The following is a 26,207-nucleotide window of genomic DNA, read 5'->3' on the forward strand; positions in this document are numbered from 1 at the left end:
CAGCACAGGACACTTTGGCACTGCTGGGGCCAGGGTGAGCCCTGCAGGGCTCTGGGTTTGTCCTGGCCCATGCTCACATCAGCACAGGACACTTTGGCACTGCTGGGACCTTCACCCTTTCCCACAGGAGGCCTCTCCTGGGTGTCCACTTGTCACTGCCCCATCCTGGAGCATTTCCCCCTCGGAGATGAGTGTCCAGTGAGCCCTGGCAGTGCCAGGGAGCCCTTTCAGGTCCCAGCTGGTGGCTCCAGCAGCCAGCACGGAGCCGCAGTCCTGGCTCCTGTCCTGGAGCCTCCCTGGGCTGCTGCTCCTGCCCAGTGGGATTTTGGCCATCCTGGCACCGTGGGATGCAGGGAGGAGGAGAGGCACAGGGGGACAGAGCCAAGCCCTGGCACAGGGCCACAGGCACCTCTCAGGACACGTTCCCAGCCCCAGTTCCCATCCCTGTGTGGCTGGCGCCTGGATTTGGGGTCGGTTTGGCTTTGGGAGCGCCCTGCTTTGCCCTGACACAATTCCATGGGGGCAGGCACACATCCAGGCCTGACTCTGGGCCAGCACTAATTGCTGCAGAGCAGGGAGAGGCTTGTGAGGACACCAGCTTGGAGGGACACCTCCCTGCCCTTCTGCAGCCTCCCGCTGTGGCTGGGCTCAAGGCTGAGGAGCTGGGCTTTGAAAACCAACACCTGGAGGAGCACTGGGGCCAGGGCAGCTCCTCCTGCAGGACAGACCTCCCTGTGTGTCCTTCCCACTGCTGGGCCTGGTTTTCTGAGGAGCAGTGGGGTCTTTCCTGAGGGATGATGTGCTCCAGCACGGGCAGGTTGTGCAGGGCACGCAGAGGCTTCCCTGGAGCGTTGTCCCAGGAAGAAATCTCTCCTCAGCCCACCACACACACAGGATGAGCTCTGGGTGCTCCTCCTGGAGCTCTCAGCAGCATTGTGGACTATTCCAGTCTTTTTCCAGCCTTCAGGCCATGGGGATGCCTTTGCTCCGTGATTTCTCCAGGCTGCTGCTCGGGCAGACAGCATTTGCCACGTTCCCAGGAGAGCAGATGACGGAAAACACTCCCCAAGGCTTTCTGTCCATGGCACTGGCTCTCCAGAGGTGAAATGCTGCTCCTTCTTCAGGCCTTCAGTCAGGATTGTCACCGTGGAAACACCCACCTGGAAAAAGCTCTGGCTGTGGGATTCTGCACACTCCGAACCTTGCCAGGGTCTGTCCCGGTGATTTTTCCATCTGGGATTTCTCCATCTGGGTGTGCAGCTCCGTGGTGGAGCACAGGGCACCTCCTTCCACCCCCGTGGCCCTGCAGGTGACCCAGGCTGAGGAGGGTCCATGTGACATTCCACCTGTGTCCTCCATGTGACATTCCCAGCAGGACTCATCCCAGGCACTGGGAAGGTTGAGTGCCTTGAAATCTGTTATCCACCCAAGCACTTAAAAAAGGAGGAGGACACTTAAGTAGAGCTGAGTGGAGATGTTATTGCCTTCTAGGAGCTGTATTAAAATTAAAATGTAAATTATAGTTAATGTCATCTCAGGGAAGAAAAGCTCTTGAAAGAACTATCCTATTTTAAGGTCGTGGTGAAGTGTTGTGAGTGCACAAAAACCCCTTTTTATAGGCTGGAATTAGCAGCCAGATTCTGGCTGTTGCCTTATTTAGCACTTATAGAGCAGGGGGAAATGGTATTTGGTAAAAAATGTGGAGAGCTTCCCAAATCCCCTCAAAATGTGAGCCATGGAGAGCCAGGCTGGGGTCAGTCTCTTGCCTCAAGCTGCTTCAGGGGGGATTTAGATTGGACATGAGGGAAAATTTCTTCATGGAAAGGGTTGTCCAGGCCAGCAGTGGGATCACCACCCTGGATGTGTTCAAAACCCATATGGATGTGCCAGGTTTTCCTGGGAGTCCTTGCTGGCTCCCTCAGCCCAGCACAGGCTCTGGCACAAGTCCAAAGCTTGAGGAACCTCAAGATTTCCCTTCCAGCTCTCTCCATCAGCAAACTCTGCATTTCTGGGGTCCCAGGGAGTAGAAATCCCTCCTGCATGAGGAGAATCCCAGGATTCTGTGGCTTGAGAATCACAGGATTCAAGTGGCTTAATGCCACATGGAAAATATTTTGGCTTTGCTGACCCCACTGGGTTTAGACCAGGCCTTCAAATGTGTGAGAGACGTTCATGTCTTATTTCCAAGACCTTTAATTTTACTGATCAAAGTGACTGATGGAATCTTTCTGCCCTGTGTGCATCCCATTTCTCCTTTAAAGCCAACGAAGCCCCACTAAATCCCAACCAAAGATCCTTCTTTTTGCCTTAAAAGCACTTTGGTGCTGGTGAAGGCAACGTGGATTTCTACTTTTGGCTTTTGTGCTGTAGAGATGGTGAAATTAAAATGCTGTTTTATGCCCTGGATCTCCACATGGGTGATGCTGGATCCCTGAAGGGATCAGACTTAGAGAAGGGCTGGGACAGAGCTGCAGCTTTGGATTCACCTGGAAAAGGCTTCCCTGGGAGTTTGGAGTGTCTCTGCTGCAGATGCCTGGTTTTTTTCTGGTCTTTGACCACCTTAATAGAAAAAGAAGAAAGATTTTATTATCTCTTCACCCAGCAAATGCTGTTTCCTGGAGCTGGAGCCTGGCTGGAGGCAGCAGATGGCAATTCTGCTGGAAATCCTTGGAAAGCACCAGCTCCAGCAGGGAGAGCTTCACAAATTCATTATCCTGGGCAAAGCAGACAGAGATTTAAGCTGCAAAGAAGATAAGAAGATTGTTTTAGCAATCCCATCTTTGCTGCCTTCCCAGTGGCACGTGCATTTCCCCACAGAGGGGCCGACGTGGCTTTTCCAGGCGTTCCACTTGGGATCCCCTTCCCAGCAGGCAGGGAATGCAAAACCTGCCTCTGCCTTGGTTGGTGCAGCCAGGATGAGCTCTAGCAGCAGCCTTGCACCCCACAGGTTGGTTTTATCCCATGGTCTGCAGCTGGGAGACCCAAAATCCAGACAGGTAAAAGCCCTTCCAGGAGCAGACACGTCCTGAGCCCTCTCCCTGAGCAGGAGGGGTCACACAAAGCCAAAAAGCTGCTTTGCTCCTTCTGGAGCCTGTCCTGGGGGACTGAGAAAGGAAATCCAGGGGCTTGCCCTCTTTCAGGAGGGTCAGTGTGGGAGTGGGATCTCCAGGACCAGCTGTTGGCTCTGCTTTATCCTTGCAGGGCCTGAAGGGGCTCCAGGAGAGCTGGAGAGGGACTGGGGACAAGGGATGGAGGGACAGGACACAGGGAATGGCTTCACTGCCAGAGGGCAGGGATGGATGGGAGACTGGGAATTGGGAATTCCTGGCTGGGTATTGTATTTGTGGGGTGCCTGGACAAAGGAGGAATGATGAATTTGACTTTATGTTCTCAGAAGGCTAATTTATTATTTTATGATCTATATTATAGTAAAGAATTCTAAACTAAACTATACTAAAGAATACAGAAAGGATACTTACAGAAGGCTAAAAAGATAATAATGAAAACTTGTGACTCTCTCCAGAGCCCTGACACAGCTTGGCCCTGATTGGAATGAGTCAAAACAACTCACATGAAACCACTGAAACAATCACCTGTGGGTAAACAATGTCCAAACACATTCCAAAGCAGCACAACACAGGAGAAGCAAATCAGATAATATTGTTTTCCTTTTTCTCTGAGGCTTCTCAGCTTCCCAGGAGAAAAATCCTGGGTGAAGGGATTTCTCAGAAAATGTGACTGTGACAACTGGGAGGGTGGGGAGCCCTGGAATAGAATTCCCAGAGAAGCTGTGGCTGCCCCTGGATCCCTGGCAGTGCCCAAGGCCAGGCTGGACAGGGCTTGGAGCAGCCTGGGATGGTGGGAGGTGTCCCTGCCATGGCAGGGGTGGCACTGGATGGCTTTTAAAGATCCCTTCCAACCCCAACCATCCTGGAATTGTGTGATTCGCCCCAGCAGAGCTGTTCAGTGCACTCAGGAGTCAGGAACTGGCACTGAATGAACTCCCCTGATACAGGGATCTCCTCCAGCCAGGTCTCAAAGCTCTTGGAGATCTATATCACACCTGAGACAGCTCAGCCACCTCAGATGGCATAAAATCAGCAGGATGGCTTCTGTGGCAGTGTTGGAGACAGAAAAGTTTTAATAAATAAAAATAAAATAAAAAGTTTTAAGGCAAAATAACAAAGCTCTTTACAGAGAAAAAGCAAGCCAGGGCAAGAGGCTCTTGCTCCTGGTAAAGCACCTCACAAAAGCAATTATTTCCTTTGTTCTCTTATTTTTCTAGTGAATTGCTTTGGCAGGACTTTTTGGCTTCTGTCCCATTGGCTATCCCTAAGTTTGAGGTGAAGTCCCCAAGGTCCTATGAGGTGTCTTTGCCTAATTGAGGAGAGAAACTTCTGGGCTTTTTTCCTTTTTAAGGATAATTTTGTCACTCCCTCAGCAGGGAGCACATTCCTACACTCCCCACTCTGACAGCAGCAGTGTTTGAGGCCAAAGCCAGCAGGTCCAGCTCCATCTCAGAGCCATCCAGCATCTCCACAAGCCTCTGGACAATGTCCAGGTCCAGAGGAGCAGTGTGGGAGCTCCCTGTGCTGCCCTGTCCACCCTGCACCCCTCCCTCTCCACAGCCTGCAAGCACCAGGCTGGGACTGCTGAAAGCACCAAGGAATGGCTGCTCCCTAAAAATCTGGGGCTGTTCTGGAGGTTCTTTAATGGCTTTTCACACAAGCAGTGGTGTTGTCCCAAATCCCCCAGGGAACAGGATGAAAGGAGCAGCCTCAGGATGCACCAGGGGAAGGTTTGGGTTGGGTATTGGGGAAAATTTCTTCATGGAAAGGTTTGTCCAGCCCTGGCACAGCTGCCCAGGGGTCTCCGTGCCTGGAGGGATTTTAAATCCATGTGGACCTGGGGACATGGGTCAGTGTGGATTCTTTGTTTCTTTTTTTGTTTTTGTTAAGATTAAAAGTGTGAGATGGTATTTCCTGTTTGGACTCAGATGTTTATTAGTTCTTACCCATGTTACAGTCCCACAAACCCTAAGTTCTACAGTACTTTAACAAATTAAAAATGGAGTCATATCTCTCTCTCTACAAGACCTTTTAAGGATAAACTCTTTAGTTTAAATTATTTTTACTTTTAACTCAATAACTAACTTCTTGTGTCTCTCAATGTGGACTTTTTTATTTAATTACACAACGTTACCTAAACTTATGAAGCAGAAGGTGAAGAAGAAGGATTAGCTTCTGCTTTAAAACTTCTATCTTGTTGTATATATATTACTATATTCTAAAACCTTCAACTCTAAGTTTCCCACCCTGTGATATCACACACTTCTGTTCAAACTCCACACCACAATCCCAGTTCTATCATTCCATTTTGGAAGCCTTCACCACAGCCTCAGGTCAGTACTTTAACAAATTAAAAATGGAGTCATAGCTCTCTCTCTACAAGACCTTTTAAGGATAAACTGTTTAGTTTAGCAATGACCCCTAAATTATTTTTACTTTTAACTCAATAACTAACTTCTTGTGTCTCTCAATGTGGACTTTTTTATTTAGTTACACAATGTTACCTAAACTTATGAAGCAGAAGGTGAAGAAGAAGAATTAGCTTGTGGCTTTGGCAGTGCTGGGGGACAGTTGGCCTGGGTGGTCTTAGAGGGCTTTTCCAACCTGTAGGAATCTGTGTTTCTAAATTGCAAGGCTGGTAATTCTTTTTTTCCTGCCAGGTGATTAAGTAGAGGTGATTAAATTTTAATTAACCAGCACCTGATGTCCCTGCAGGAGTCACCCCTGCTGGAAACCCAGGTTCCTTCACTGTGCTTCCTTTCTCCTGCCCATCCCTGTGACAGGAGTGCTGGCAGGAGGTGCTCTCCAGCTCAGAGTGGGCATCCCAGCCCTGCTGAGCCCCTGCAGCAGCAGGCACTGAGCTCCCAGGAATGTTCATCCCTGTTTATTGCAGCTTTCCCCGTCTGGCTGCAGCTGCCAAGCTCATCCTCGCTGTGACACTCCACGGAGCTGCACAGCTTTGTTCAGTGCCACTGGAGAGCTGTACACAGCTTTTTAAAGCTCTTCCAGGAGTAGAAGATAAAAAATCTTCTATGAGTGTTTGACCGCATTTGGCCAAGAAAAAAAATCTCTCTTCCTGAGCTGCTCTGCCAGTGGAATCCTGGGCCTGCAGGATTCAGTGTGAAAGAGCAGCCAGCTTCAAATAAATCCTTGTGGCATCCAGCCTGGACCCTCTCCTCCTTGCTGTGCTTCAGGGAAGGTCAGCAGAGCCCTCAGGCACCTGCAGACCTCACTCTGGTGCTGCTCTGCTGGGATGCTGGAATGTGATCCCTTGGGGAAGGAGCTGTGAGTGCAGGAGGTGCCTTAATGTGGAGCTGGGCAGCCCCAGGCTGAGCTTGGATTGATTTATTTATTTATCTCCTCTCCCTGGAGCTTCCCTCCCTCAGAGCTCATCCCCAGCCTGAGGAGACAACGAGGGAATTCTGCAGCTGCTGAGCATCTCCAGCAGATCCTCAGGGATGGGGCTGGGAGAGGTGGTGTCCATTCCTCTGGCAAGGAGCAGCTGCCAGAGTCACTCCTCATCCTCATGCCAAGGGCAGCTGTGGATCCATGGAAGTTGGCATTTGCTTGGCATGGAGCTCAGGAGCTGCCATTTGGAAGCTTCATTAAAGGCAGGGCATGGAGCTCCTGCTTTGGGTAATTATGTTTGTTAATGATTTTGGGCTGAACAAAGCTTGTTAGAACAGGTTGTCCAGAGAGATTGTGGATTCCCCATCCCTGGAAGTGTCCAAGGCCAGGCTGGACAGGGCTTGGAGCAGCCTGGGATGTGCAAGGTGTCCCTGCCGTGGCAGGGGGTAGAACAAGATTCATTTGGGTTGGAAGAAACCTTAAAAACTTTCTGGGATTCTGCATTGTTGTTCCCTGTCAGGACCCAGGACATTCCTCTGGATGCCCTGAGTGATTTGAGTTCCTGGCAAGGGGCTCAGAGACCTTGGCACTGCTGGGATGGTGACACTTCTGGGTTGGCTCAGAGTGGAGACAGACTGTCTAACAGAGGTGACAGGAATTGGAAAATTATTGTAAATAAAGGTTCTTGGTATAAAAAGTTAACAGCACCCCAAGGGCAGGCAGTGTGCCACAGCCAGACCTGCAGGACAGGTCTCAGCAGGTCAGAGAAAGAATGGAATGGATAAGGAAAAAAAACCTTGAAAAGCAGAACCGACAAATCTTGACTTCTTCTTTGGTCACGGGGCTGGGAAAAGAGAATTTCTTACACCTCAGGGGTCATCACAACCACTGAAACCCGAGAGTTCCCCGGCTTCTGAAAGGTCTGGAGCTCAGTGTGTGAGTCTTGGGCATTCCTGCCTCTCCGTGTGACCCTGCTGTCCTTGTCCCCTGCAGGTGGTGCGGGACCAGATCTCGCACTGCACGGTGAAGCTGCGCCAGACCACGGGGCTGATGGAATATTGCCTGGAGGTCATCAAGGAGAACGACCCCAGCGGCTTCCTGCAGGTCAGTCTGGGGCCTGGGGGATGCCGCAGGGCTGGGGCTGCTCCAGGGGGGACGGCCCCATAAAATCAAGGACCTGCCTCTGGTCACCTCCATGTTCACAGCAGGGCAGGAGCAGGGTCAGGGCAGGGACATTTCTGGAGGAGAGGGATGCAGCAGGAAGAGGAGGGTGCATCTCTGGAGCAGGGACATTTCTGGAGGAGAGGGATGCAGCAGGGAGAGGAGGGTGCATCTCTGGAGCAGGAATCACACTGTGCTCGTGGCTCTCCACTGAGACACCAACAGACCAGGCATTCCTGGGCTCTCTTTGGTGTGAGAAATGGAATTGTAAAGGATTCTCCAAGCCTGACTGAAAGCTCACACAGCCTTGTACACATGTATGCAAAGATCTCTCTGAGATAAGGTGTGCTGACTTAGGAAGGCCATGGAATGGAGATGACATTGCAGAGAGAGAGACTGAACTAGAGACAAGTTTCAAACTACAGCCTTGCAAAAAGATCAGATATTTTGGAGAATTAGAACTCAAAGATGCATAGTGGGGAAAAATAATTAGGTGAAGTACTGGAGTGAAGTATTAGCAGCATTGTGTGGTAAAAGCTAATAGGCTTTAAAACATTTATAAGGTAATAGGTTGGCTTCTGGTACAATGGCACTGAGTTTTACATCTCTTGTGTCTCACCCTTCTACGAGACTGGCAATGGAATAAAATCTTGTAAAACACCTCCCAGCTGGCCCATCTCTGTGAAGCTGGGGTTTTCCAGCACTTTGGCACTAAACCCTGCCATTAAACAGCACCCAGCCCTCCAGGGTTCCCTCCTCCAGCCCAGCCTGCAGGGAGGAGTGATGCTGGAAACCACGTGTGACATCCCAGCCTTCAGCCTGGCAGGCAGAGGGACAGGGAGAGCAGGCTGGGGACAAGGCATGGGACATTGCCACAGCAGCTGAGGCTGCTCCTGCCCTGCAGATCTCAGATGCTCTCATCAGGAGGGTGCACATGACCGAGGATCAGTGGGGGAAGGGGACGCTCACGCCCCGCATGACCACGGACTTCGACCTGAACCTGGACAATGCCCCTCTGCTACAGTCCATCCACCAGCTGGACTTCGTGCAGATGAAAGGTAAGGATCTTTCCAGTGCCTTCCTCTCTTGCTTTGGAAAGCCAGGTGTCTGCTAAGGAAAGGAGGAGCCTCCCCTGAAATGGAAAATGTAAACCCCCTCCCTCCGAATTGTTGTAATTTTGAAATTAAGGGTCTCTCAGGCAAAAATATGAGAGCAGGAATAACAGTTCTTTACTAGGGAAGAAAATAAAAAGATAAAATAAACAATGCAGTTAACCAAAACGACACTGACAGAGTCAGAACACAACCTGGCACCCTGTAGGTCAGGGTGTTGTAGCAGTCCCATTGGAATTGTGGATTTGTTTGGCAATCCAGGACACTTCCCAAAGCTCAGCTCTGCTCCTGCTGGAGCTGCCAGGCAGCTCATCCCAGGGGAAGGCCAGAAAAGGAGAGTTTCTCACCTCCTGTGAGAAATGAATTTGTAGAGAATTCTCAAAGCTCAACAGAAGGCTGATGCAGAGTGCTTCTGTATGGAAACGTTGAGATAAGAAGTGCTGACTTAGAAATGCTGTAGAGTAAGATAAACAAATTATTAAGAGAAAAATAGAACTGAAAACAAGTTTCAAAGGATGGCTTTGCAAATAAAACAAAAAACTTTGGAGAAATAGAATGATGAAAGATGCATTGTAGTAGGACCCACGAGGGGTAATTTTAGATGATTGGCTTTAAGGCATTTACAGCCTTAAAGATTTTACAGTGTTTTTAAGTGCTTCTTTAAGGCATTTACAGCCTTAAAGAAACACTTAAAATGTATTGTAATTACAACAGAAGGCTGATGCAGAGTGCTTCTGTATGGAAACGTTGAGATAAGAAGTGCTGACTTAGAAATGCTGTAGAGTAAGATAAACAAATTATTAAGAGAAAAATAGAACTGAAAACAAGTTTCAAAGGATGGCTTTGCAAATAAAACAAAAAACTTTGGAGAAATAGAATGATGAAAGATGCATTGTAGTAGGACCCACGAGGGGTAATTTTAGATGATTGGCTTTAAGGCATTTACAGCCTTAAAGATTTTACAGTGTTTTTAAGTGTTTCTTTAAGGCATTTACAGCCTTAAAGAAACACTTAAAATGTATTGTAATTAGGAAATAGTTGGCTTCTGATTGTGATGGTGTGAATTATAACATCTATATTGTTTCACCCTTCACATGAGACTGAAAGTGGAATAAAAGTTTTAAAATACCTCTCAGTTACTCCATCTCTGGGTCAGAAAAGGGCATAATCCAACAACCTCCCAGAAAGACTGGGCACCCCAGACCCAGAGTTATGCCCATTCCTGTGTTTTGCATCCCTGGGCCAACCATCTGCCTCCCTGCCTTGGATCCCTGGGCATCTGTGTGCCAGGGCAGGGTGCCAGGGGCTTGGCTTTGCCTGGAAAAGCACTCCTACTGCATAAAAAATTTACCAGTGCATTAAAAAGTGCTCTGACAAAGTTGTTGGTGCACTGAAAAGTGCTCTGCAGGCTGGGACCTCTCTTTTGAGAGCAGCACAAGGCTTTTCCCAACCTCTCCTCACATCCCCGTGCTCGCTCAGTGCTGAGCAGCATCTGTCACAGAGCAGATGTCCCTGCAAACAGAGCCAGGTCACCTGGCCTGGGCTCTGCCCTCCCTCTCCTCACCTCCCTGTTGGTTTAGATCATCATTTTGGCTTTCCATCCCATTCCATTCCACTCCATTCCAATCCATTCTAGTTCTATTTTTCTCTATTTCCTTGCTGTTCCCCCTTCCCTCTGTGCTCCTTCTGCTGTCCCAGCAAGGGCTGCTGCTGCCCATGAGGAATTTGGGGTTTGGCAAGCCCAGGGAAGCTGACAGAGATGCAGAGGGGCTGTGACACAGGGAGGCTCAGGACAGGAGGACCCTGAACCTGGGCTGCACCTTCAGCTGCCCGGGGGAACAGCCACCAGCTGCAGGTCTGGCACTGCTCTTCATCCCCACCACGGCTGGAATTCCAGGCCCAGGAGCTGTCTGCACTCACCAGGGTGTCCCAGTGGCCAGGGACAGGAAGGATGTTGGCCACACTCTTCTGTGTGACCACAGGGAGCATCCCTAGCTGAGGGTGCTGCTGGCAGTGAGGAGCTGCCCGTGCTCGCTCTTCCTTAGCCAGGCTGTTCATCTGAAATGTCAGGAATATTTTTGGATAGCAGACCCAGGCAGGGCTGGATTGCTGTTTCACATTCCTGTGTTCCTGCCCTCCCTTCCTGCAGTCTAGTCCAGAGGGTTATTTTTAATTAATAAGAGCAAATCTGCTGCTGGTGCAGCCGCCCACCCTCCTCTTATGAAATCCCTCCTCCCAGCTCACCCTGGCTGTGGAAGTCAGTTGTTGGTTTTGCAGACTTGCAGAAGGTTGGGTTTGCATCCCAAATCTGTGTCACAGCACCAGGGGAGGGAGGGCAACACCTGAGGCCTCGATAAAGAGCAGTGAGCAACCCCAAGGCAGCCCACACCCAGTGCCAGCCTGGAGGATCCAGCCCAGGAGGTGGAGCAGTCACAGAAGGTGAATTCTGGGCAAATCCAGCTTTTTTCCCAGGCATCCATGGCTCCTTCCCAACTTATCTGACTTCTCCATGTCTGTTTCCACTGGCTCTTGTCACTTTGGGCAGTGAGGATGAGGATGGTGGACGAGCAGCTCTTTGAGAGATGTGTCAGGGGACATCTCCCTGTCACTCTTCCCAAGCTTTTCAGAGCAGGAGCGGGCTGTGGGACACATGTGGAGATGCCCAAACACAGCAGGAAAACCCTAGCAGTCCTTTCTGTCCCCTGTGCAGCTGATGGCAGCCAGAGGGGGTACTCAGCCCCCCAGTTTTGTTGCAGTGGATTTATTGAAGGGAAAAGCAAGGCTGTAGATAAGTCCAGACCCAGAGTTCTGCAGAAGCTGTGGGAGAATTGTCCCAGGTTTGGGACTGGCTGCATGGAAGGTCCAGGCAGCTCAAAACCAGCACATTGTGCTGCCATAATTCTCCAAAATTAATTAGAAAATGGGAATAAAGCAGAAAAGCTTCACCAGGCTGGTGGGAGGGGAGGAATTTAGTGGAGCTTGGCGGGAGAAAAATCCTTTCTGCTGCCCCTGGAGCTGCCTCCCAGCCAGGCTGTAAGCGCAGGCTGCATCCCGCAGGGTTGCACTAATTGCACTAATTGGTGATTAGTCTCGTCCCCAGTGCCGGCCCCGCCGATCCTGCAGCTGGAGGAGTGCTGCACCCACAACAACAGCGCCACGCTGTCCTGGAAGCAGCCCCCTCTGTCCACGGTGCAGGTGGAGGGATACATCCTGGAGCTGGACGATGGCAACGGCGGCCAGTTCAGGGTACGTGCTTGAGAGGGGATGTTCTGCCTCCAGGGATTCCCTGCCACAGGATTTGTCCTCTCTTTCTTTTTATTTTTTATATTTTTTCTCAAGTCCCCTCTGGGTTGCCCAGGGAAGAAGATGGTGCAGACAAGCTGTGGGGTTTTGGGGTACAGGGGGATTTGAGGGGGTGCAAATGCCTTTCCAGTGGCCACATTGACTTGGAAACTCAAAGAACAACTTTGAAGCTCCTGTTACCCAGAGGAGCTGTGGCTGCCCCTGGATCCCTGGAGAAGTGTTCAAGGCCAGGCTGGACAGGGCTTGGAGCAGCCTGGGATGGTGGGAGGTGTCCCTCCCATGGCAAGAGGTGGAACTGGATGGTTTTTAAGGTCCCTTCCAACCCAAACCATTCCATGTGCTGCTGCAGCCAGGGACCAAACCCCATTTTGCTCAGCCTTAGCCCTCCCCAGGGAGCAGGGCAGGGGGGATCCCGTGCCCCCCAAGGTGTGCCAGGCTGTTCCCCAGCCCTGGCACCGACAGGAGCTGTTCCTTGCCTTGCAGGAGGTGTATGTGGGCAAGGAGACCATGTGCACAGTGGATGGGCTGCACTTCAACAGCACCTACAGCGCCCGAGTCAAGGCCTTCAACAAGTCAGGAGTGAGCCCCTACAGCAAGACCCTGGTGCTGCAGAGGTCCATATTTTTAGGTTGCTGAATATTTCATGCAAGATATGTTAATTGCCATGAAAGCCTTATGGTTTGCCAGCAAGCAGAGGTGTTTAAGGCCTGAGGGCTTTTAAATTGCTGTAATTACACAATTAAAATATGCTTTTTCTCTGATCCAACACGCCAGTAATTATCCTGGCGTGTTCACATCCACGGAGAGCAGGCACAGGAGCAGCCCACTGCACTCTGAATTCATCCACAGTGAGCTCAGGCACTGCCAGAGCAGAGTTGAGGCAAAGGAGAGGTGACATGGGTGGGACCTGGAGAGGAGCAGCAGCAGGCTGGGTGTGGGGAGAACACAGTCAGTGCTTGCTGCTGAGAATATTCATCCCCAGTCTCCCACCCATCCCTGCCCTCTGGCAGTGGGAGCCATTCCCTGGGTCCTGTCCCTCCATGCCTTGTCCCCAGTCCCTCTCCAGCTCTCCTGGAGCCCCTTCAGGCCCTGCCAGGGGCTCTGAGCTCTCCCTGGAGCCTTCTCCTCTCCAGGGGAACATTCCCAGCTCTCCCAGCCTGGCTCCAGCCCTTGGAGCAGCTCCATGGCCTCCTCTGGACTCCCTCCAGCAGCTCCTCCTGATGATGGACCCCTGGTTTGGGGACAGAACTCCACGTGGGATCCCAGCTGAGCAGAGCAGAGGGGCAGAACCCCCCTCACCTCCTGCCCTGCTGCAGCCAGGGAACAAACCCCATTTTGCTCAGCCTTAACCCTCCCCAGGGAGCAGGGCAGGGGGGATCCCGTGCCCCCCAAGGTGTGCCAGGCTGTTCCCCAGCCCTGGCACCGACAGGAGCTGTTCCTTGCCTTGCAGGAGGTGTATGTGGGCAAGGAGACCATGTGCACAGTGGATGGGCTGCACTTCAACAGCACCTACAGCGCCCGGGTCAAGGCCTTCAACAAGTCAGGAGTGAGCCCCTACAGCAAGACCCTGGTGCTGCAGACCTCCGAGGGTAAGGAATGGCATGGACACAGCCCAGGACAGCCCTGCTCAGCTCCCCCTGCCCTCCCTGAGCCTCCCCTGCAGCAGCAGAGGGGGAAAGCTGTGTTAGGAGCCTCCAGCACAGCCAGGAGTTCCCTCTGAGGCTTTTCCTGTGCAGGGGGTGTTGTCTGGAGAGTGCAGGGAGACCCCAACTCTGGGAAAGACTGGGATCTGACTCCATGATTCAGAATGCTGAACAATTGCTTTATTAAGCTATAGTATATTACATTAATACTATACTAAAGAAAAAACCCATGAGCCAGCCAGGAGTGATTGGTTAATTAATATAAACAACCATCACCAGCATCCTGATGATGGACCCCTGGTTTGGGGACAGAACTCCACGTGGGATCCCAGCTGAGCAGAGCAGAGGGGCAGAACCCCCCTCACCTCCTGCCCTGCTGCAGCCAGGGAACAAACCCCATTTTGCTCAGCCTTAACCCTCCCCAGGGAGCAGGGCAGGGGGGATCCCGTGCCCCCCAAGGTGTGCCAGGCTGTTCCCCAGCCCTGGCACCGACAGGAGCTGTTCCTTGCCTTGCAGGAGGTGTATGTGGGCAAGGAGACCATGTGCACAGTGGATGGGCTGCACTTCAACAGCACCTACAGCGCCCGAGTCAAGGCCTTCAACAAGTCAGGAGTGAGCCCCTACAGCAAGACCCTGGTGCTGCAGACCTCCGAGGGTAAGGAATGGCATGGACACAGCCCAGGACAGCCCTGCTCAGCTCCCCCTGCCCCCCCTGAGCCTCCCCTGCAGCAGCAGAGGGGGAAAGCTGTGTTAGGAGCCTCCAGCACAGCCAGGAGTTCCCTCTGAGGCTTTTCCTGTGCAGGGGGTGTTGTCTGGAGAGTGCAGGGAGACCCCAACTCTGGGAAAGACTGGGATCTGACTCCATGATTCAGAATGCTGAACAATTGCTTTATTAAGCTATAGTATATTACATTAATACTATACTAAAGAAAAAACCCATGAGCCAGCCAGGAGTGATTGGTTAATTAATATAAACAACCATCACCAGCATCCAATTACCAAACCCCTTCAGGTAAACAATCTTCCTAACACATTCCACATGTGCAAAAACAACAGGAGCAGTGAATAGAGATAAGAATTGTTTCCTCTTCTTCTCTGAGGTTTCTTGCTGTGTTTCCCAGGACGAGTCCTTGGGAAGTTGTGCCTGCTTCTCTCTGGGAAGAGAGGTGTTTAACTTTGGGGTGATGTGACACAAAAGGGAAGCTCAGATGTTTCCATTGGGCCCATTTAAAGCAAAACACTGCCAGCATTTCTCCTGAGGGCTGTGCTTGACTGCACAGTGCCATAAGCACAGGATTCAGGGCAGGGCAGGGAGCAGGGGGGACATGGAGCAGTGTGGGTGTCCTTCCAGAGCCAGGGATGCACAGGAGCCCCACAGCATCATCTGCATCACCCACTCAGAATATTAAAACACCCCCTTGCAGGCTGCAGGGGGATCTCCCTGCCTGGCTTTAAGTACATTTGTCACGCCAGGCACTTAATCCATTGTGGAAAATGGGTTTATTCCTGACGTGCAGGTGGAGAGTGGCAAGGCTGGCTCCGAGGTGGGAGTCGGGAGCTGTGGGGGAAGGGATCAGCCCCCACCAGCACGTCTGCTGCCCCACAGCCAGGCACAAAACCCTTCTCTGGGAGCTTCCCACGCTTGCTGGAATCCCTTTTCCTTGCTCCCAGATGAAAATCTCTCTTTTCCAAGCCGTGTGAGGGTTTTTTCACAGCAGCATCCAGCTGGCTGGCAGCTGGGATCAGAAGGGAGCACACACAGCTCCTGGGGCTCCTGGTGGGGTGGAAGGAAGGGGAGAGCCACTGAGCAGCCCTGGGGGCTTTCAGCAAGGAGAAAAATGGGATTTTTGCTGAAGAAATAGAAAACAAAAGCAGAGCAAGCTTGTTTCTCTTAGAGAAACTGAGCTAGTCTCCCTTGCTGCCTGCAGATCACCATTCCAGTTTAGAAAGGGCAGGTCAGCAAGGAATGGGATTCATTCAGAGCTAGAGCAGACAGCAAAACTGTGACAAACTTCTCACAGGAGAGGCAGGGAGGTCACAGCACAGCACAGAGGCCTTGACATGTCTGTCAGAGGCACCTCAGTGCCTGTTTGCAAACAGAGCACCAGCAGCAAAGAAGCTGCAGAAGTTCCTCTGGAGATCCAGGCAGGGGACAAGCTGCATCTAGCCCCGTGCCAGGTTGGCCAGGATTGCTCCCAAAGCCTGAAGGTCAACAGCTCCCACTCCAGCCTTAGCAGGAGACAGCAGAGCTCTGACTTCTCATCTCATTCGTGCCTCACACGACACATTTGAGACACAATTTCCTCATCAAAACCAGTTGGGCTTTAAGTTGTTCCAGCTAGGAGTTCACAGGGTGCCCTCTATGATCTTCCCAGCTTTGATTTCCTCTCAGAGGTGTTCTCACCTTGAGCCCAGCTCCAAAATACAAAGGAATCTGGGAGAAAATAGCTGCTTGTGGTCCCAGCAGGGCTGTGCTTGGGCCGTGCCACCAAGGAGAAGTTCCACTCTCCTTGGCTGCATTCATTCAGCCTTTTCACTTGAATGAGCTCTTGCATTTGTTATTCCAGCACAGAAAAACAGGGAGAAAAAGTCAAACGGGCCTGGAGCATTTTGTGCTCTTAGAGGCTGCCTGAGCTCTTTTGGATTCAAAGAGAAATAAATCACATCTGTGTGTGCAGCTTCCGGATATCCCAGTGACTCAGTGAATGGAGCACATCACAGCCCTTGCTTAGGCTTTTATTCCTGGCTTTTACAGCAGCATCAGGCTTTCTTAAGAGCTATTTTGTCTGAAGTGGGTTTAGCTTTTCCCTTCAGCCAAGCTCTGCAGCTTCCTGCAAAGTGGTTGTGTGGGAAGAGAGGACAAAAGAAAGGACGGGCTCGATGTGAAGAGAGCGTCTCTCCGAACGTGGCTGTCCTGCTGTAAGTGGTTGTGAGGAATTCTGGTATTTAGGAGCTGGTTTGTAGCTCTGGCCCATGAGATCTTCATCTGCAGCCTGTGGAAGGGAACTGAAGCCTTTCTTCTGCTTTCTGTGAGCAGAGGTTAGTGGGGAGCAAAAGGTCTTGCAGGGGACAGCATCTGAAGAGAACAAGGATGAGAAGAAGGGGATGTGTGTGGGGCTCTGCAGGTGCTGCCTCTGTGGTGCCAAACAGGCACAGGCAGCCAGGTGGAAAATCCCATGGGAAGGCAGCACAGGCAGGAGTCTGCAGCAGGAACATCTTCCCAGCCCATGGGAGAGGCACCTTGTGCTCATCCCAGAGGAAAGGATTGCAGGTCACTCTTCAGAGCTGGTTCTTGGTGCCACCAGCAGGACAAGGTGGTTCCTGGCTGGGAGAAGGTTTGTGCTCCAGAGCCTTCCCAGGGATGAAGATCCCTGTCACCAGCACAGCCAAGGGGCAGCAAGGGTTGAAGGTGACATCCTTCCCTTGAACTGTGTCCCCTCCTGAGCTGATCTGGGGCTGTTCCACACAATCCCTGGGAGTGTTTCTTGCTCTGTCACATCTCAGCCCAAGGCTCCCAGGCTCTGCCTTAACCTCTGTTTCTCCAGCTGCTGAATGAAGCTCAGCTGTGGGCTGGGGAGTCTGGAAGAAAGTTTCCAAGGTGACCCAGGCACAGACATGTCCCAGAGCTTGGCTGGTGGCAGCCCTGCTTGGCTGCCCTGGGGTCTCTCCCAGCCTCCTCCTCCTCCCTGAGCTGGGCAGCCCCTGCTCTCCTGGTTTTCCCTCATCCAGCAGATTTCCTGGCCTCTGGCCAGACTCCTGCTGACCTCTTTCCATGCTCTGGGTGTCAGGATGAAGGACCAACTCACTCCAGGTGGAGCTGGAGAAATGGAGCTCAGCAGTGCCTCCCAGGCTTCTCCCCAGGCACAGAGCTTCCTCCTCCCTTCCCCCAGCCAAACCAAGCACCAGAACCTTTTCTTTCAAGCCCAGCTCCTCATCTGGAGCTTTAAATTCCTGACCATCCCTGGAGTGACCCTGAGCAGCAACCAGGGCTTTTTAACCAGCAGCTTTTGGAAAGGGTGAGCAGCCCCGGGAGGATCAGCCTGCAGGGAGCTCCAGGGATGTGAGGGGCTAATTAGGGAGAGCCATGAGCACAGCTACTCGTGGCAGTAGTTCCTCTCACTATTGGTAGGGTTAGAAGCTAAACTAATAAACAAACTTTGAGCTCTGTTTATTGGCTGTTGTGCAATAATTTCTCTCCTCTGACCCCACTGACACCCTTTGCTTCCACAGCCTCGGCCACAGCAGCGGCGAGTTGCAGAAGTTACAACCCACCATGCAAAGAAATGTTCCCTTTTTACCTGTTTTAACACAATTCCCAGCTCAATCCATACTCACAGCAGAGCTGGGAAGGCTGGGGGATGCAGTGTGAGTGTGTGGATGGTTGATTCTACATTTTGATGTGAACATAATCCTGGAAAAGGTTAGGGAAGAAACTGTGGGAGGTGACTGTGGTAGCAGGGAACAGAAACCAATGACCCAAGAGGTTCCTTCTGCTCTGACATTTTTGCTGTGAATCCCACGAGTTCAATTCTTGCTGTAAGGCTCAGATGTGTTTTGACAGGTACAAAGGGATACCAAGAACACAACCTCCCGAACAACCCTTGAGTAAGGTGGGTGCTTGGTGGTTCTTAGGGTGAGAGGGCTTAGCACAGCCCTGCAAAATGTCACCAGCTGGGTTCTCCACCCCTGATTATTGTGCACAAAAAGGTTTGGGATGTGTTAAAGCACGATGGGACGTGTGCATGGTAACCTGTGAACTTTTTTAGGTGCCTTTCTGTGAAGAGGTACAGGACCCCCCCCCCTTTACAGAAAACCAGTTGAATTTGTCACGCTGACACGGGGACACTTGGGAAGATGAAGGTGTTTTCCTTGCTGTCAGGCTGCCCTGAAGGGTCTCTGGGGGCTGCCCAGCACCAGCCAGTGCTGCCCTGCCACGGAGCAGGGTCCGTGCTCCGCTCCGAGCTGGGGCTGGGGAGCGAGGCCGCCCAGCAGAGAGCCCATTTCTGATCTGCAGTTTGCCTTCATCTTACGTTTAGACACGCAGTCAGAAGAGCAGACCCTCCCTTTTCCAGTGCCTTTGGAAAGATCGCAGCTTCGTAGAATGAGTCCTTTCTCCTCCACCCTTAATCTGCAACCCAGCTTCTCGGGGAGATCCTACTTTGAGCTAAGATCTTCGGCCCACCAGCTGAGCTTGCATTCTTCCTTACAGTCCCTGAATTCAGCCGGTGAGCTGAGCACCTCTGGCGTTGCCTCTTGGTCTGTGCTTCTGGGCATCTCCAAACTCTCTGTTCGTTCTGTTCCGTTGTGTTTGTTTTTCCCATGACATGCGGATGGCAGCGGGAATTCTTTCTGTTTGTCAGTGGCCTGCTCCTGCCGCCCAGGGGGGTCAGTGGCGTGGTTCTCCCGGGGTGTTTCAGGTGTGGGCTGATGGAGCAGCACAGTAATTCCTTACCTGGGTGCTGCTCTTGGCAAGGCTGAACCCTTTGGTGATCATAAATCCCTGAATGGTTTGGGTTAGAAGGGACCTTAAAGCTCATCCACTTCCAACCTCCTGGTATGGGCAGGGACACCTTCCTCTAGAAGATTCCTCATTTCTGCTTTGTGTTGAGCTTGTGTCAAGGGTTAATCAGAAAAGACATTCCCTGGGTGAAACCTGTGGGAATAACCCCATGCTTTCCTTTCTGAACACAGCCAGGAAATGCAGCCTCTGCTGGGAGATTTGCTCTGTGAAATCAGTTTGGTTGATTAAATCTAGACCCCTCTTAAGAAAGAAGCAAGTCTGGATGCAGGCTCTGGCTTGTTGCTCAGAGGACTCCCCATCCCTGGAAGTGTCTGTCCCAGGCCAGGTTGGAGCAGCCTGGGATAGTGGAAGGTGTCCCTGCCCGTGGCAGGGGTGTGGAATGAGGTGATTTGTGTCCCCTCCAACCCAAACCAGTTTGGGATTCTGTGATTCCAGCTCACAGCCCGACTTAGGGCCTGGAGCCGTGGGCTCTTTTCTGCTCAGCTTTGAGCACCGGGCTCGGCTTTTCCAAACCCAGATGTGACCATCCCAAAGCCCTGTGTGCTGCAGAGCAAACAGAGGACACCACCCCTGTGATGCCTCGCTGGCCTGGCAGCCCCACACGAGCGCTCGGTTCGGATCCGCGCGCCCGGAATCGCGGGCTGTGCTGGGATGGAGGCAGGTCAGGCAGAGTGAGGGATGGATTTGGGCAGCCAGCAAGGAGCCACAGGCACAGGGATCTCTCAGAGCTGTTTTCTAACCAATCTTTGCACATCTTCTGTTGCTAAAGATCCTGGGCCCTGATTCTTCCACCACTCTGGATTTCCACCACTCCAAAGGCGTTCATTCCCGGCTTGCTCCGGCGTAAGCCCTGGAAGAATGGGGGCCCCCGATTGTTTGACTTCCATCCCATAACACGGAATGAGGAATGCTGCAGCATGACCCTTGCCAGAATAACCAGGGGGGGACCCTGCAAACTTTCTTTTCTTTGTGCTTTTTATGTTTGATTTCTCATCGTGCTGCTGTGAGCTGATGGCTTCCAACGCTGTTTTGTTACGGACGTTCCTTTCTTTGTGTCCGGTGTTCCGGGACCCTTCCGTGCTGCCCGTGAGCGATACCCGTGTGTGCACCTCGGACCTTCTGCAGCCCCACTCCGGGGAGGGGGGACAGGGAAAAATGGGGTCCTGAATGCCAAAACAGGGTCTGTGTGTCCCTCACGAGAGCTTGGAGCACAGCGATGCGCGGAGACCTGGAGAAGCGGTGTTGGAGTCGGGACACGGGGCAGGATTCATTAAAGCAGCCTCAGGAGGAGCCTCTTGGCACAGCACGGGGCACAACCACAGCCAGGAGCTTTCCACCAACACCCAGGGCAGGAGGGGAAACCAGGCACAGAGCTGGGCAGGGGTACCCTAAAATCCAGCGCCCTTCGTGAGTGCTGTCACACACAATGCCAGCAACAGCTTGTGTTGGTGTCTCCTCCTGGTGAGGACAAGCCCCTAGGTCAGGAAAAACTCCTGGAACAGGACAAGCCCCTAGGTCAGAACAAGCTCCTGGATCAGAATGAGTTCCTGTATCAGGACAAACTCCTGGATCAGGACAAGCCCCTAGGTCAGAACAAGCTCCTGGATCAGGGCAAGCTCCTGGATTAGAACAAGCTTCTAGGTAAGAAAAAAACTGGACCAGAACAAGCTCCTGGATCAGGAAAAACTCCTGAATCAATCAGGCCCCTAGGTCAGGACGAGCTCCTGAATCAGAATAAGTTCCTGGATCAGGACAAGCTCCTGGATCAGGAAAAATTCCTGCATCAAGACATGCCCCTAGGTCAGGATGAGCTCCTGAATCAGAATAAGTTCCTGGATCAGGACAAGCTCCTGGATCAGGACAAGCCCCTAGCTCAGAACAAGCTCCTGGATCAGGACGAGCTCCTGAATCAGAATAAGTTCCTGGATCAGGACAAGCTCCTGGATTAGGACAAGCCCCTAAGTCAGGACAAGCTCCTGGATCAGTCCCTGGCTCCCATGAGGTGCTTGCAGCCAGCAAGGAGCATGGTGCTTGCAGGCACAGGAGCATGAAGGGCACCCTGACCCATCCTGCCCTTGGAGCTGATGAAGCTACAGCCCTTTGGGGTCTGAGGCAGGTGTCAGCCTCCAGGGATCCCCAATCCAGCTCCATTCCAACCCAGACCCATCAGGAGCTGCCTTTTCCTCAATTCCTGTCCTTCAAGGAGTGGTTTTTCAGTCAGTTTAGAGAATCTTTACCAAACAGCCAAGATACTCCACCAAGGCTAAAATTTCCTGCCTCTTTTCTGGAGAAAAGCAGAATAATTTGGTGTCCTGAGCAGCCAGACTTTATACAGTCCACACTCAAACTCCCAGGCTGTGTTTGACACCCCTCTCCGTGCCCTCTGGCTTTTAATGAATCAGGCTTCCCGTGGCTGCTGGATGCTTAATTAATAATGAAATGCTCACAAGTGTTTGTCAGGAAGTTGTTGTTCCTTAGCTGTGATGTGTGAAATGTAGTATCTCTTTATAGGATGCAATTTTGACACACAAGGATCGCCTTACTCCCAATTAGGCAAGTATCTTAATTACAATTAACTGGCACCTACTGCGTGTTGCTTCATTCTTTTTGCTTTTTTATCTTTTCTTTGGCGACTGAGCAGCGTTTCTCACTCGCACCCTGCTTGCAGAGCACTCCTGGATGTGACAGAATCATGGAATTGTGGAGGTTGGAAAAGCCCTCTAAGACTGAGTCTAACTCTTCCCCAGCACTGCCAAGGCCACCACTGACCCATGTCCCCAAGTGCCACATCCACAGGGCTTTTAAATCCCTCCAAGAATGGGAATTCCACCACTGCCCTGGGCAGGAGGCAGATTTGGAGAAGTAATGATGGCTGGATGATGTAAAGGCATTTTGGTTTTCCCCCAAGAGAAGCCTGAGGTCAGTGCTCTGAAAATGGCCCTGTAATTGAGAACTGATCCTTCTGCTCTCCTCTTTTAAACTGAAAGAGGGCAGGGTTAGGTTGGATATTGGGAAGGAATTCTGGCTGTGATGGTGGGGAGGCCCTGGCACAGATTGCCCAGAGCAGCTGTGGCTGTCCCTGGATCCCTGGAAGTGCCCAAGGCCAGCTTGGAGAAACCTGGATAGTGGAAGGAGCCCCTACCCATGGCAGTGGGTGGAACAGGATGAATTTGCAAATCCCTTCCAACCCAAACCACTCCATGATTCCATGATTCTCAGTACACATCCCTGCTCATTAAGGCACTTGAACGTGGGCCAAATGCCATGGATGCAATTAGCCCCTTTGCAGCTAATTAAAGCAAGGTGGCTGCTGCTTGCCTGTCCTCTTCAGACTGTCTGCAGGGCCAATCCTGCTCATTCCCCTGGGAGAAGGACCTGCAGCCCTGTGGGATTCCCTCCTCACCCTGCACCCTCTCACAGCCCCAGCCCATCCTCGCGCCTCTCGCCCCACCTTGATGCAAAATGCCGACAGACCCACGCTCTGGCTGGAGTCACAGACAAGCAGGAATGGTTTCTCCTTCTCTTCCCTACCCAACCTGACGTGCTGTTTTCTCTCCCGCATGCCTTTCCCTGGGAATGACCACAGTTGACATTAAAAAAATGGTGGCAGGTACGGCACCCCCGTGCGCGGCGCGGGGAGCGCGGGGCGGCCGCGTGCATGGGAGCTGTCCTGTGAAACGTTCCAATAAACCAGTGAACCAGTCTCACCCGAGTGTTTTTATTTTTCAAGCCGCCAGAGTGTTTTGTTGGATGTGTCAGTTCACATTTTCAGCTGGAGGAAACCACCTGGGGAACCGGGCTGGTGGCTTGTGAATGACTCCCTGTCCCTCTGTCTTGTCGAGGACGTGGCACTGTGTCTGTCAGATTTGCAGTAACCAAGGCCTGTGCATTTAAACCAGCAGCCCTACGGAATCCTGGAGGTTTTGGGGCATTTTCCAGCCTTCCCATGAGTTCTTGTCTTAGGTGTGGCTCATTGCTTGGCAGGGAGGTTTCTTTGTGTGACTCAGTAAATGAAGACCTTTGTGTGTGCTTTTGGTTCCCAAAAACAGCCCTTAAATAGCACACAGAGTTTATCTGCTGATCCTCAGTTCCCTTCCCACACTGATCTGACTCTGCAAACTAATAACACTCGGTCCTGAGAGTAAGTTACATTCCAGGCCAGGCTGGACAGGGCTTGGAGCAACCTGGGATAGTGGAAGGTGTCCCTGCCATGGCAGGTGTTGGAACAAGATGGGCTTTAAGATCCCTTCCAACCCAAACCCTTCCACGATTCCATAATTCTGTTAGAGCCTGGAGACCTGGAGAGGATCACATCTCCTGCGAGGGCCAAATTTTAGGAGGCCTTGAGGATCCTGCAGGCTCACGAGCTGAGACATTGGGAACCATGGAGCAGCAGGAGCGAAACTCCTTCAAGTCCTGGCCATAAAACCTCAGGCACACTGGCAGCTGCAGCCACAGGAGCTCAGAGCATCCCTCCGTGGTGGAAGTTGTCTCTCTGTGGTGGAAGTTGTCCCTCCCTGGTGGAAGTTGTCCCTCCGTGGTGGAAGTTGTCCCTCCGTGGTGGAAGCTCGGTGTCCTGCATGCAGCATGCCCTGTCCGTGTCGCTCCCCGCGGCCCCGGCGCGTCCCCACCGCGCTAACCCCGCGTTCTTTGTGTGTTCCAGTTGCTTGGTTTTCTTTCGACCCCTCCTCTGCCCACGCTGACATCATCTTTTCCAATGACAACCTGACTGTCACCTGCAACAGCTACGATGACAGGGTGGTGCTGGGGAAAACGGGCTTTTCCAAAGGGCTCCACTACTGGGAGCTGTCGATCGACCGCTACGACAACCACCCCGACCCGGCCTTCGGCGTGGCTCGCATCGACGTCCTCAAGGATGCCATGCTGGGCAAGGACGACAAGGCCTGGGCCATGTACGTGGACAACAACCGCAGCTGGTTCATGCACAACAACTCCCACACCAACAGGTAGGTGGGCAGGGATGGGAGCTTCCCCCCGGACACCACAGCCCAAAGAGCCTGTGGCTTTGAGAGTGGCACCTGCAAGTGTCCCCAGGGAGGGTGACACCAATCCTGGTTGTCTCTGTTGGAGGATGTGCCCTTCACCCAGTGGGGATCAGGCCTTGCCAGCTTGGTGCTGCCTTGTTCCAGTATTCCTTCCCTGCCTGCCACCACTTTTCCATGCTGACTCTTCCTGTTGGCATCCCCTTCCCAGTAACAGCCAAATCCTTGCAACTGCTGCAGCAGCATTTGCCTTGATCCCTGTGCCACTGCTCATGTTCCACGTGGGACTGGGGACTTTGCCTGGGGAGAGCGTGGGGTCACCTTCCTGCAGCCCTGAGGGCCATTCCCTGATGGATCAGCAGGTTTTGGTGTGGCTTTGCTCCACAGCTCCACGTGCTTTCCCCCATGGTTGTGTGGCTGTAGCTGCTCTCAGGGTGGCTTTCCCTTGGGGACAGCAAGGCAAGAGGAGAGCAGCTCCATGGGAGGGCAGAGGAGGAGGTTCCCAGGGAATGATGAGCATGGCTGGGATGGGAGCAGGTCATGGCCTGGCTCCTGGGTGAGCTGTGTTCACTATTATCAGTCCTTGAGCTCCGTGGCCTGAGCCAGGAGCACAGGGCCCACTGAGCCTCTTCCTCCTACAGAACCGAGGGCGGGATCACGAAAGGCGCCACGGTGGGAGTGCTGCTGGATTTGACCAGGAGGACTCTGACCTTCTCCATCAACGAGGACCAGCAAGGGCCTGTGGCCTTCGAGAACCTGGAGGGCCTCTTCTTCCCCGCCGTCAGCCTCAACAGGAACGTGCAGGTAGGGGTTGGTCGGGCTCTCTGGAGCAGGGTGTGACATTCCCAGCAGTGGGAAGGGGTGACCTTGCTGTCACACTCCCGCTGCTGCTGCTGTCCCTGCAGTGGTTGCTGCTCAGCAGCAGGAGGGTTCTTGTGCAGCAAGGGTGGCTTGGAAGGAGCTAAACTTGCACCCTGAGCCGCCTGTGAGTCTCCCAAATCTTGCTGCCTGCTCCAGGTTCCTCCCTCAGGGCTGCTGAAGCACCAGGGTTCTCCAGCCCTCCTTGGGCTGGGGTTTGATAACTGTGTTTGTGGTGCTCCCTCCCAAGAGCCTCACCAGCTCCTACAGCTCTCCCAGGTCCTGGATGGGAGCATCAGCAGGGAGAAGGGCACCTTTCAAAGCCTGTTTGCCTCTGGGACATTTCAAACCCCTCTTCTCTCCCTCTCTCCCAAGCTCTCAGCTCTCCTGAACCTCCCCAAGCGTGACACTCTGGGGCAGTCTGGTATTTCCATCTTTCATTTCTCTTCTCACTGATCACATCCCTGCTATGCTCTGTCCCAGGGAATCCTCCCCACTCTGGCTTTGGCACATCCCTCCTGCCACTGCCTGCACCTCCAGCCCTGCACAAGTGCCCAGGCACACCCAAGGACACGTTGCATGTGATGGATCATCTCAGGGTGCCCAGCATTTTGGCAGGGTCTTCTGCAGTGGGTGTCACACCTGGAGAGGGACTTTGAAACAGAGCGTGGAGTGACAGGAGCAGTGGGAATGGCTTCCCAAAGGGCAGGAGGAGATGGGATATTGGGAAAAAATTCTTCCCTGTGAGGGTGGAGAGGCCCTGGCATAGGGTGCCCAGAGAAGCTGTGGCTGCCCCTGGATCCCTGGCAGTGCCCAAGGCCAGGCTGGACAGGGCTTGGAGCAGCCTGGGATGGTGGAAGGTGTCCCTGCCATGGAGGTGGGTGGAATGAGATGGGCTTTGAGGTCACTTCCAACCCAAACCATTCTAGGATTTTATGATTCCCTCTGTGCAAGGGCAGAGGCACCAAGTGGCCTCTGTAAATTAGGGATCCATTAGGATTAGGACATGGTGTGCCTTGTCCATCAGGATCCAGGGCTTGCTGGAAAACTGTCACCAAGGCAGTGACAATTTTCCAGCAGCACTGGGACAAAGGTGTGTTGGGACCATCCCAAACTTAGGGAGCATCCTTGCTGAATTTTCCCACCCCAAGGGTCTCACTGGCATCTGTCTGGCTTGGAGAAGGGCTGGG

General features: G+C 52.6%; 1 protein-coding gene across 21 annotated transcripts in view; it reads left to right on the plus strand.

The window, feature by feature from the left end:
• The window catches only part of TRIM9 (tripartite motif containing 9), a 67,745-nt gene that overhangs the window by 40,499 nt on the left and 1,039 nt on the right, over positions 1-26,207 (plus strand). For 2 of the 21 annotated variants that reach the window (XM_041458484.1, XM_041458496.1), the window contains 9 exons: positions 7,410-7,520; positions 8,482-8,635; positions 11,778-11,935; positions 13,443-13,581; positions 18,672-18,860; positions 21,668-21,709; positions 22,743-22,766; positions 23,820-24,123; positions 24,801-24,963. In XM_041458484.1, coding sequence (XP_041314418.1) covers positions 7,410-7,520; positions 8,482-8,635; positions 11,778-11,935; positions 13,443-13,581; positions 18,672-18,860; positions 21,668-21,709; positions 22,743-22,766; positions 23,820-24,123; positions 24,801-24,963 — 1,284 coding nt within the window. The remainder of the gene's footprint in view (positions 1-7,409; positions 7,521-8,481; positions 8,636-11,777; positions 11,936-13,442; positions 13,582-18,671; positions 18,861-21,667; positions 21,710-22,742; positions 22,767-23,819; positions 24,124-24,800; positions 24,964-26,207) is intronic. The other 19 variants (XM_041458495.1, XM_041458497.1, XM_041458501.1 and 16 more) reach the window with 15 other exon arrangements.

The sequence above is a fragment of the Pyrgilauda ruficollis genome, unplaced genomic scaffold (genome assembly GCF_017590135.1).
Source record: "Pyrgilauda ruficollis isolate IOZ18807 unplaced genomic scaffold, ASM1759013v1 scaffold129, whole genome shotgun sequence".
Classification (NCBI taxonomy): Eukaryota; Metazoa; Chordata; class Aves; order Passeriformes; family Passeridae; genus Pyrgilauda; species Pyrgilauda ruficollis.